General features: G+C 36.2%; 1 protein-coding gene across 1 annotated transcript in view; it reads right to left on the reverse strand.

Annotated features, from left to right (window-relative positions):
* Positions 1–596: 596 nt before the first annotated feature.
* DNAAF6 (dynein axonemal assembly factor 6) overlaps positions 597–12,923 on the reverse strand; it is a 55,929-nt gene continuing 43,602 nt past the window's right edge. The window contains exons 6-7 of the mRNA XM_008272848.4: positions 7,548–7,633; positions 597–1,887 (exon numbers count right to left, since the gene is read on the reverse strand). Of these exons, the coding sequence (XP_008271070.2) occupies positions 1,758–1,887; positions 7,548–7,633 (216 nt within the window). The 3' untranslated portion in view covers positions 597–1,757. The remainder of the gene's footprint in view (positions 1,888–7,547; positions 7,634–12,923) is intronic.

Here is a 12,923-nt window from a genome sequence, read left to right on the forward strand (position 1 = left end):
AATTAGGGCCAGTACATAGGAAAAAGACATACATTTTCCACTGACTCATTGTTGCTCTCCAGAGAAGAAAAATATTGGCTATTGCTTAGACTGGCCCCAATGTTTACGTTTTAGGATGAAAGCTTAAATTCTTAAAATACAGCCTTAAAGATTGATGCTAAGAAAGCAAAGTAGGACAATTTTGATCCTGTAACACTACGAACACATGCATATATACTGCACTGTGTTTTCTTTCAGTTAATCCCATCCTCAACTATTGCCCCCACACAAGAAAGTCATGGTGGTAATTTAAATGTCAAATTCTCTACAAGAGTTCATTATTTTAACACAACCACCTTTCTGCAATCTCAGTATTTTCCCTAGTCACAAACTAGAGGCTTGGTAATTATAAACATAATTTACTCTAGAAAATATCTACTTGTATATTTGTTTCCTAATATTTTACATCAACATGATGAACTTTTTTTCCCCAGAAATTACTACCAGGTACCTCTACAGTTCTACAATGATATTTGAGGTCAAGTAAAACCATTATTAAAACATAATTTATTCATAAATATGAAATAAATGTTTATAATAGCATAGATGAAGCATAGAGGGGGCATTGGCACAATTCATAAAAATAGATGCATCCAATTATAAGAAGAAAGATAGGAAATTAGAGAGAATGGGATTTGTAGATGTACCATGCTTTTCTTTTTTTTTTTTAGAAAATATTTATTTATTTATTTGAAAGTCAGAGTTACACAGAGAGAGGAGAGGCAGAAAAAGATGTCTTCCATCCACTGCTTCACTCCCCAGTTGGCAGCAATGGTTGGAGCTGCGCCGATCTGAAGCCAGGAGCCAGGAGTTTTTTCCGAGTCTTCCACGTGGGTGCGGGGACCCAAGCACTTGGGCCATCTTCCACTGCTTTCCCAGGCCATAGCAGAGAGCTGGATTGGAAGTGGAGCAGCCAAGACTCAAACTGGCACCCATATGGTATGCCAGCACTGCAGGCAGTGGCTTTACCCACTATGCCACAGCGCCGCCGCCCCCCACCTCCATGCTTTTCTTTATATTCCTTTTAAATGTCAAGGATTTCAATAGACTAAGTATAAACACAGTATCTCAAAAGGCATTGTTAGTGATTATTAATGCACAAAAAGAAAATAATGTAAACTTACTAGATTCAAGCACTGAAAGCCAAATGATACTACGTGCTCAAGAGTATTTGTTACTCAAATAAACATGTGGTTAGTATGATGCATCAAGTGATTTATAGCCTTTTGTTATGTATATAGTCCAGAAAACAAGGAAAGCCTAAACTATGAACATTCTAAATCATATGATCAAAATTAATGGAAAAGCAACCAAATACATTTTTTTCTGGTGACAATTATGACCAATTACTATACAACTGATTGTATTATGGTGTAATTTTGTTAAGTTCTTCAGACTACTGAAATAAGTGAACCAACCATTTCCTGATCATAATTCAGTCATGTAATTGATCAGGTAGTAATCTAATTGGTTAGCCTATACGTATTCTATTCAGCTGTCAGCGTAACAATGGAATAGCTTGTTGGTATGAGGAAATAGTATTTTCTATCAGAGTAATAGAAGTGACTGCAAATGATCAGAATATCAATAGCATTGAGTTTTGGTCCTTTCCAGAATATGTCATAGTAGTAAACAGAATACACAAAACTAACACTTCTTCAAAGTTTTAAAGTTTAATCAGTGCCATGTTTCCATTTTTTCTCCTTATCCATGTAATTTCAGAAAAGATTAAGAAAATCAAACTCTCTTTTCAGAGTTACGGTAATTTCGAGAGTCTCAGTCTCCGGGACATAGGATGCTTTGGCACTGTTGCATTCCACAGGATAGGGAAGGGTTAACAACAGCTTCCTAAAATAAAATAAAAACCTAGAATTAGCTTTCTAAAATGATGTATCATCTTCAATAAGGCAATAGAAAGCAACATGTACCACTAGAATATGAGAAACAAGAAAATCCCCGATATTTAGACAATATAAATACTGGACAAAAATATGCTTGAATAACACAAATAGTATACAAGGTTTTTGGCCTTAAATATTCAAGCAGTTGTTTTGATTCTCCCTCTTTTTTCTGAATTGACCTCATTTTGCATTGTATAAACATAGCCTCATGTGCATAGGCATAGAAATAGAAGCAAGCAACTTCAAGCTTGCTGGACAGATGTGTTGTCAGTTATACTTATGAATAGCTGAAATTTGACTGACTGACACAAATTTGAAAACCAGAATGGTTCTATAACATTTGTGCTAACACAATTTTAGGCTGAATCGCTACTACAGGTGTAGCTTTTGAAACTCAGGCCTGGAATGACTTTAGTACTAGATCAATGAAAGTGCTTCTCTCTGCTTGCTTCTCATTCTTTCTACTACACACTGACAAAAGCTCCCCATGATAGATTGCTGGGTTTATATTGCAATGTATGGTTCAGATGCTGGATAGTTGTATGCTTTAGATGCATTGTCAGGATGAGACATCTATAATTCTGTCACAGAGGTATGAATCTGAATTATACATGGGGTCAGCATATGCTGGTATCTGAAGAAAATTAAATGCATGAAACACTTGTTACATCAAATTCTCAGTAGAGAAGGCCTGAGTATCTCTACAAAAGATGAACAGAAAAGCTCTTTTAGATACAAATCAGTAAAGGAATCTGGTATTTTTAAGGGACATTTCTTGGGTACTTGAATAGAGAGCAAGTTTTTTAAAAGAAAGCCCTTGAAAATCAATTCCATCTTTATGCATTTGCAAAGGTCAAAGTTCAGAGGCCTGGGAAAGTATTTATTACATATTTCTTGAACCTAAAGGAGAAATTTTCTGTGACCCTGTTCCACTCCAGATGGTGAAGGAGAAATAGCTTCCAATACCATAATAATTAAATGGCAAAGTGTTTTAATGTAGCCTGTAAAATCTTGCATGTCAAGAAAGAGGAGGTATGAAAGACACTTCATCCTTTAAAGCTGTTTACAATATAGGTTGTGTTAGAGTTAGATTTTCTTTATCTCTTATTCTATAAATGATAATATATTTACTTTAAAAACAAAGTAAAGCTTCATGTAGTAGCTTCATTGCACTAAAAGACAACTATAAATCAACCAAAGAAGGAGTTCCAATGATAATGTGCACTTCTCTGTCCAGAGAGAAATAAATTCAAAAGAGACAGTTAATGGCCATTGGAATGATCCATCTATCCCTGCATTTCTGTCTAGTCCTGAGTAGTATGGCTTCACATACTAAAATTTTGAACAATATAACTGTGCAACTTATTTAGGCTCTTACAAGAAGGGGAGTATTTTTGTCTAGTCTGTTTTGCTGTCTAATATCTGTATTGAGATTTATATTTAAACAAAAACTTTATAAGTAGTTACCCATGTTCAGTTCATTGAAGGATAACACTGTATCTTATCTTACTGCTCCCCCAGTGCCTAGCAGAAGACTTTATAAATCTGTGTTGAGTGAACAAATAAATAAATGGAAAGTAAATATTCAGGTCATCAAAAAATGACATTTAAATAATTTCCATCCATTTGTACTATAAAATATGAATAATCAAATATATTTACTTTTTGGTAGTTACAGTTTAGGCACTGATAAAAATATTAATCCAGTGTTAATTTTCATTAGAAAGTATTTAAATGCAAGTAATAGTTTATGAAAGTAAAAATAAAAATAATTTTGCAGTAAACGCAAGTTCAAAAATACTTTTTTTTTTTGACAGGCAGAGTGGACAGTGAGAGAGAGAAACAGAGAGAAAGGTCTTCCTTTGCCATTGGTTCACCCTCCAATGGCCGCTGCGGCCTGCGCGCTGTGGCCCGCGCACCGTGCTGATCCGATGGCAGGAGCCAGGTACTTATCCTGGTCTCCCATGGGGTGCAGGGCACATGCACTTGGGCCATCCTCCAGTGCACTCCCGGGCCACAGCAGAGAACTGGCCTAGAAGAGGGGCAACCAGGACAGAATCCGGCGACCCGACCGGGACTAGAACCCGGGGTGCTGGCGCCGAAAGGCGGAGGATTAGCCTAGTGAGCCGAGGCGCCGGCCAAAAATGCTTACATTTATATTAGAAAGTTTTAGTTGATGTTGCTTGCAAAATAGTTAAATAAAGGAAAACTTTGTTTTATGTATACTCACAAATTCTTTTTTTTATGTAGTTAACAAAATTACATGACTTTTTATAAGGTTTCCTCTAAGAGATATAACAGTTTTCAAAGCATGTGCAGAAATAGCTCCTGAGCTACAATTCAATTATTCTATTTAGAAAACTTTTTAAAAAACATATTAAACATCAGTCAACTCTCAAGTGAAATTGAAGTACTATAGCAAAGGGGTGAATAATCTAAAGCATCATTTAATAAGAAAATTAACATATTTCTCTGTTGTGTTTTTGTTTCTCATATTTGAGGTACTAATTTATAATATTCTTGGAATTCACTTGGAAAAATAATGAAACTTCATGTTAATACAAAGATTTTGGGAAAGAACCCAATTTCCTCCATCTTTCCTCCTTTTCATCTACTGTCAGGGGTAGGAAACCTTTTTTTTTTTTTTTGCCAATGACCATTTGGATATTTATAACATCATTCATGGGCCATACAAAATTATCAACTTAAATTTATCCTGCTATAGGTTTATTGAGTTTCAACTCCTGCCTGCAGTTATCTTGGCAGGGCCAGACCAAATGATTTCACAAGCTTTATATGGTCAGTGGCCCAGATATTCCTCACCACTACATGTTGGGAATCTACAATCAAGTGAAAAAAAAAAGAAGATTTCAAATAAACTTAATTATTTGTTTTGGTTATGCAATGCTGGATATTTGTATTTTATGGATAATTCTAATGCATTTGACCATTGTTTGACTTAAATTACTAATCAACTCACTTAAAATAAATCCACCTGCTCTGCCTTATAGATACATGAACAGAACATCCTCTTAAATCTTTCATGGATGGATAAACACAGTGTTGTAGGATGTCAAAGTTAGAAGCTGAAGAAAGTAGATGTGAATATCAATAAATTCAAAAACAAGACACATTTCTGATAATAACAGTCTCAGACAATAGCATGGCTGTAAAGGATGCTCAAGCATTTAGAAAAAGTGGTGAAAACTTTAATTCTATCTTCAGTCTTCTATGTTAATTAAGGAATTTTTCTTAAGAGAGAGTACTTCTCTGCCCTGAGTATTTAATATATAAGTACAGTATGAATAATATTTTAGTTTTATGTTATTTATTAAATATAAATAAGTACAGTATACAAGCAACCTACTGCAGCCCAAGTTCTATGTGGAAAAATACTTCTCTGTGAGACTTCATTTAGTATATCCTGATATATATCTGGAATGACAGCATAGCTAGAGTAGCTGCCTAAAGATTGATGGAGACAGTGAGCAGTGCTAGGGAAACGGAAATTAACTCCGTGGTGTGTAGATATGTGTGTGTTTTTAACAAGCGTGCAAATATCACAGAAGATTGACAGTTCATTTAACCAACTTCCCTTGCAAAGGTTGTGTGAAAGAGTAAATGTGTCAATGGAAAAACAATGAAAGGTACAATACTCACTGACTATTTTAAACTGAAATTATTGGTCATTTCGGTTAAAATAAATTCACTTGTTTGGCCACATAGATGCATGAACAAAACATCTTCTCTTAAATCTTTCTTGCAGTGGATAAACATAGTGTTGTACGATATCAAAATTAGCTTTGAAGTAAGTGGTAGGAATGGTGTATGTAATTTTTATAACATGAGGGTGTTTTGTGATAATACATTTTAAATGATGTAAATAACAAAAATACTTCATAATATTCACCTGTGTATCATTTGTGTGTGTGTGTTTTAAAGATTTATTTATTTGTTTGAAAGAGTTACTGAGAGAGAGGAAGAGACTCTGGTTCACTCCTCAGATGGCAGCGATGATCAGGGCTGGACTAGGCTGAAGCCAGGAGCCAAGAGCTTCTTTCCAGGTCTCCTATGTGGGCAGCAGGAGCTCAGGCACTAAAGCCATCTTCTGCTGCTTTTCCCAGGCTATTAGTATGGAGCTAGATCAGAAGTGGAACAGCAGGGACATGAATTGGCACCCATATGGGATGGGGGTGTTGCAGGAGGTAGCTTTACCTGCTACATCACAAGGCCAGTCCCCATCATTTTGGGTTAAATATATCTACTATAAAAAATCAAGATTTAAGTAGAATATAATATTGGTTGAACTCTGTAATTAATACATAATTACTCTTAGGTGTTTAATTAATGCTATAACTAGTACTCAAATAGTATTTTACACTTTGTGTTTCTGTGTGGGAGCAAAATGTGGAAATCTTTACTTAATATATGCTAAATTGATCTTCTGTATATAAAGATAATTGAAAATTAATCGTGATGTGAAGGGGAAGGGGAGAGGGAGTGGGAGAGGGGAGCGTTGTGGGTGGGAGGGAAGATACGGGGAGGGAGGAGGCTATTGTGGTCCATAAGCTGTACTTTGGAAATTTATGCTCATTAAATAAATAAATTTAAAAAATCAAGATTAAGCTATGTATATACATTGGGTTGTTTACACACAGGTGTCTTTTGTAGGAGGGATCTACATTTTATTTTCTTGATACTCCACAAAGGAGAATTGTAGGTATTGATAACGGAAGGAAGAGAATGTGTCAGCAACTGCCTGCTCCCCAAACCCAGTTTAAAGTGTTTGAGTTACACAGAAAGGACTAATGCAATCGACCAATGTGTGCCCCATGCTGTATATGCAGATGAAAAGTAAACAAAGCAATAAAACATTTAGATATTTTATCTGACACACACCAGCTTCCACCAATTCCCTCTTTTTGAAGATAGTTTTGAAAGACAGGACTGATTCATCTGTGTTTCAAGAGAAACATTTTCTATCAATTCTATTGTATGTGTTATGTTTTAGAAACAAGTTTGAACATATGTAATAACATATTAAGAAAATATCAAAATATTTAACTGATTCATTCCATCATCTATGTTATTTTTAATGTATTTATACAACTTGGAACTCCAGTGATAAATTAGCTGTTAGAATTTTTGTTTTGAGTAATTGATGACAAAACTTTCATTGTTGATTTTTTATATGAACATAATCAAATTTAACATTAGAGCTCCACAACACCCAAAAAGTATAATAATATTATTTATTTTATGCCATCACTGTACCAAAAACCATACAATACAATTTAAAGAGTTTTCACCTCCAGCTATTTTTCTGAGAGATAAAACAAACAATAACTCAATGCCAAGTATTGTGTTTTGATGGTATTAACCCATTCCAAATATATGGATTCAAATCAGAGAAAAATCTAGATCTCAAGTAGAAAACATTTCCAAACATTTTTATGTTTATATTATGTAAATCATACATCTGAATTATTAGCTGAATTTTTTACTTCATTCTTTAGGGGTGATGTAAAATAATTATGTATGCTTTTAAAAAGGACATCAATTTAAGACTCATTATAATGCATTATTCCAGTACTAAGTTTTACTTACTTATTAGGAGTACGAAGGTCAAGGACCATTTCCTGGATATCAATTTCAATTTCAGAAGGGTTCGTATTTGGTAGTTGAATTTTAACCTGAAAGAGAAAATAAGAAGAAAAATACTGCTACCTTGGAAAACAGTTAATTTGAAAAGCATAAGAATATATGAGGAAAGAAGAATTAATATTTATTAAGTGCCAACCATGTACCAGACTGTCTTTTCCTTATATCAATCTGGAGAAGCAGGGATTATTATCTTCATTTTATAGATGCAGAAACTATAACAGAGAAGTTTAGTGGGTAGACCAAAGGCAATCGACTAAGGTTTATCTGACTTCACCACTGTACAGAAACACAGTGGTTATTTGCCTGTAACATCCATTTTCTGAAGGTGTATACCAGCGCACTTGCTACAGTTAGGGATCTTCAGTTGCATTTATTTCAGTGGATAATTTGCATAAAAATGTTTGGTTGTCATTTTGGGTATGAGTTAGTGATGCCATCCTGTAGTCTACTGGCATAAACTCCCATATCACATTTTTAGAGACATGTAGGAATCTAGAAAGGATGTTAACATAACAAAAGAGAAATAACAATATGACTCCCACCTCTCAAAATAGACTACTTACTGGTTCAGTAAAATGTCACATCTTAATTACCACATGGCCCAGCAATTCCACTGCTGGGTATATACCTAAAATCATTGAAAACAGGTGTCCAAATGAAACTGTATATGTAATGTTTTGCTCATAACAATACTATTTGCAACAGCCAAAATGCATAAACAACCCAAATGTGCATCAACTGATTAAAAGATAAACAAAAAACATGGCATATCCATACAATGGAATACTTATTTACTCAAAAAAAAAAATAGATTACTGTTACATGAATGAGACCTGAAAGCATGCTAAGTGAAGGATGCCAGGCACCAAAAGTCACATATTATAGGATTCCAGTTATATGAAATGTCTAGAATAGCAAATCAATAGAAACAGAAAGTAGATTCATAGTTCCCAGGATCTTGGGGATGGAGAAAAGGAGAGTAGATTGCTTAATGGGTAGAGAGCTCCCTTTCAGGTTGATGAAAATGTTTTGGAATTAGATATTGGTGATGGTTGCACAATATTGTGAATGTACTCAATATTACTATTGGCAAATTTTATACTATATGTATTTTAACACACACAAAACCTCATCTCAGTTTAATTCATATGCATTCTTTTTTATGGGAGTTGATGAGATATATATATATATATATATACATACATGAGCTAACATGGTATATGGCTTCCATAAACAAAGAAAACAAATGCAACTTAAGGTTGAAGTAAATTATGAAGTCTTCTCTAAAATGAATAAGAAGGCTTGAAATATTAGACATATGGTGATTTCATTACTAGAATAGACATAGTAAAAGAGGCAAATTATGAGGGAAGTACTATACATATGTGTATGTGTGTGTAGTGGGACAAATTGGAATTTCTCATAAGAAGCTTAAAGTAGGTAATATAATATATGTGGACCAATACTTAACTTTGAGATATATTTTGCTTTATTACATATATAATATATATTCTGATATAAACAAATACTTGTAAATAGAACCCTAAAGGTTCTATATCTAAAAACTTCCTATTTATAATATTTTCATTAAACAAAGAATTGCCTCCTGATTTATATTTTGAAAAATCAGATCCTCATAATTGGAGATGCCTTAAGTGAGATAAGTAGAACATTCTTAAAAGAGGTAGTTATAGATGTTCTGTTTTTAAGTAAATGAGCATTCTATCCGGCAAAAAAAAAAAAAAGCCCCATTTTTACTGCAATAATATTGAGGTTTGGCTGTCAAGCCAAAATGTCCTTTAGTATATATTGTTGACTAGAATCACCTGGATGAGGGATTCAAATATTTGTTTCTTTAGTCTGAAATGTTTTAATCTTTCACAGTAAAATATTATTTTCTTGGGGTTGAAACGATAATTGAAGAAGGAAAATTGAAATTTTTTTTAAATTTTTTTTTTGACAGGCAGAGTGGACAGTGAGAGAGGGAGAGAGACAGAGAGAAAGGTCTTCCTTTTTGCCATTGGTTCACCCTCCAATGGCCGCTGCGGCCAGCGCACTACGGCCAGCGCACCGCGCTGAACCGATGGCAGGAGCCAGCTACTTATCCTGGTCTCCCATGGGGTGCAGGGCCCAAGTACTTGGGCCATCCTCCACTGCACTTCCGGGCCACAGCAGAGAGCTGGCCTGGAAGAGGAGCAACCGGGACAGAATCCGGCGCCCTGACTGGGACTAGAACCTGGTGTGCCGGCGCCGCAAGGTGGAGGATTAGCCTAGTGAGCCGCGGTGCCGGCTGGAAAATTGAAATTTAAACTTTTTTTGGGTAAAACTTCAGAGTGCTTCTTAATATCATTTGCAGTTCTAGTTATTAAGAAATAACTCACTAATTTTTCCTCTTTAGGAAATTAAAATTGTGTACCAAATGTTTTCACAGGAAGGGTTGTGGTAGAGGCTTCCCCAAGGTCAGACAAAAAAAAGAAACTTGCCCTGGAAATGGAATGTGGTCATTATTTGCTTTCCTATGAATGCTTCAACTGTAGTTATTATCAGCTTATATGTAACTATTTCAGGTTCTGCTTTCCAGTACAGAGCAATGGTGTTAACCCTTGCCAGACAGCACATAGCTCAGTATATGTGTGGAAAAAAATATCATCGGTGCCGGTACTGTGGCGTAGTGGATTAAGCCGCTGCCTGCAGTCCCTGTCCCATATGGGCGCCTGTTCAAGACCCAGCTGCTCCACTTCTGATCTAGTTCTCTGCTATGACCTGGGAAAGCAATAGTAGATGGCCCAAGTCCTTGGGCCCCTGCACCCTCATGGGAGACCCAGAAACTCCTGGCTTCTGGCTTCTGATCAGTCTCCTTCTCTCTCTGTGTAACTCTGACTTTCAAATAAATACATAAATGTTTTTAAAAAAAGAAAAAACATCATCAGTAATTATGTATGCATGCATGCACAATATTGTATAAAATCCTGTGGCTGCCAAGTAACATTAGAATACCTAATCAAATGTATGCATGTAGTCATATAAGTTGACAAAGAAGCTCAAACCATATATAAGGAGATACCCCTATTTGCTCTGGGCTCAGGCTTTTGGATAAGAAATTCTACCTGGGCCTTATGCTGGCATAAATAATTAATGACTACTTCCTGTTAAAAGGTCTTGATGTCTTGTCTCTGTACACAAATCCTACTACAGGGTAGGAAAAGGAATCTATTAGATAGAATAATATATAGTAATATCTCACAACATAAAAGATTTAATGAGAAATCATAACAAAAATTCCTCCTGAATCTTAGTGGAGAATGGGACTGGGAATGGGAGAGGGAAGAGGAGGAGGGATGGGAGTGTGGGTGGGAGGGCAGGTATTGTGTGAAGAATCACTATATTCCTGAAGTTGTACTTAAGAAATCTACGAAGTTTGTATTCCTTAAATAAAATGCTTCTTTGGGGGAAAAAAAAGAAATAGATAACAAATTTTCAAACATAAGAAACAGTTGGGAAAAAAACCATCCTGAAACATGAATCAGATTTCTTTAGCAAAACTTTCAATGACTACCTGGAAAATAGACTTGGCTATTCATTTACCTCTAAGTGATTGTGCTCGAGACCTAACTTTGTGGTAGGCATTATGGTGCAGTAGGTTAAGCTGCCACTTTCAAAGTCTCGGCATCACACATTAGAGTGCCAGTTCAGAGTTCCAGCTATTCCACTTCTGATTTAGGCTCCTGCTGATATGCCTGGGAGGCAGCAAAACTTGTCCAAGTACTTGGATCCTTGTCACCCTTGTTGTAGACCAAGATGGAGTTTCTGGCTCCTGGCTTTGGCCTGGGCCAGCCTTGGCTGCTGCAGCCATTTGGAGAATGAACCAGCAGATGGAAGATCTCTCTCCCCTTCCTCTGTTGCTCTGCCTTTCAAGTAAATGAATAAATCTTCTAAAAAAATCTAACTCTAAATATTAGATAAATATTAGATATTTAATATTAAATAATATTAAATAAATATAATATTAAATAAATAATAATATTAATATAATTAATAATATTAAATAAATATTAGATGCCACTGAACAAATAGTCAAAAGAATTGATTTTCCATTTCTTACATAGGGTACACATTTAATTTACTTTAGAGTCAATTATTTTAATAGTTCAATTAAGGAAAATTGCTAAAAATTTCATTGTGAGACTTCCAGCCTCTCGGGAGCTCAACTTTTGGAGTTAAAAGGACTTGAATTCTGGTTCTGTCACTTAGTTGTTTATTGTTTATTAGTTATATATTGTTGCATAGCCAATTACCCACTCCCCAAATTTATGTCTCAAACAATAAAAAACATTTATATCCTTTCCCACACTTTCATGGATCAGGAATTTGAGAGTGGCTTGGTTAGGTGGCTCAGTCAGGATCTATCATGAGGTTGTAATGAAGATACTAACTACGGTTACAGACATTGAAGGTTTGACTGGGGATAGAGGATCTGGATCCACAATAGCTTACTCATGCGGCTTTTGGCAGAAGGCCTCAGTTCTTCACCATAGGAACTTCTCCATAGGGTTTCTGAAGTGTGCTTAAGATACAGTTGCTGCTCTCCCCCCAGAATGAATGATCCAAAAGACCAAGGCATAAACAATGGCTTTTTGAAAAAAAAATGCAGCCTTAAAAATGATTCTCTTTGACACGGTAACATCCTATTTGGTCATACAGGTCAGTCCTATTCAATATGGGAGAGGATTTTACAAAGGCAAGACTATCAGCAGATAAGAAGCATTGAGGGCTATCTTGGAATCAGATTATCACAGTTCCCATCACTAATTTTCAAACTTCTGCCTTCTGGTCTTGTAAATAAAAAGTGATGGCCGGCGCTGCGGCTCAATAGGCTAATCCTCCGCCTTGTGGCGCTGGCACAATGGGTTGTAGTCCCGGTTGGGGTGCCGGATTCTGTCCCGGTTGCCCCTCTTCCAGGCCAGCTCTCTGCTGTGGCCAGGGAGTGCAGTGGAGGATGGCCCAAGTGCATGGGCCCTGCCCCCTATGGGAGACCAGGATAAGCACCTGGCTCCTGCCTTCGGATCAGCGCAGTGCGCCGGCCGCGGCAGCCATTGGAGGATAAACCAACGGCAAAGGAAGACCTTTCTCTCTGTCTCTCTCTCTCACTGTCCACTTTGCCTGTCAAAAAAAAAAAAGTGACAGGAAAGGGGTTTGGCGTTATGGTGCAGGGGTTTAAGCCACTGCCCATGACACTGGCATCCCCTATGAGCACCAGCTGTTCCACTTCTGATCTGGCTCCCGCTAATGCTCCTGGGAAAGCAGCAGAAGATGGCCCAA

The sequence above is a fragment of the Oryctolagus cuniculus genome, chromosome X (genome assembly GCF_964237555.1).
Source record: "Oryctolagus cuniculus chromosome X, mOryCun1.1, whole genome shotgun sequence".
In the NCBI taxonomy this organism is placed as follows: domain Eukaryota; kingdom Metazoa; phylum Chordata; class Mammalia; order Lagomorpha; family Leporidae; genus Oryctolagus; species Oryctolagus cuniculus.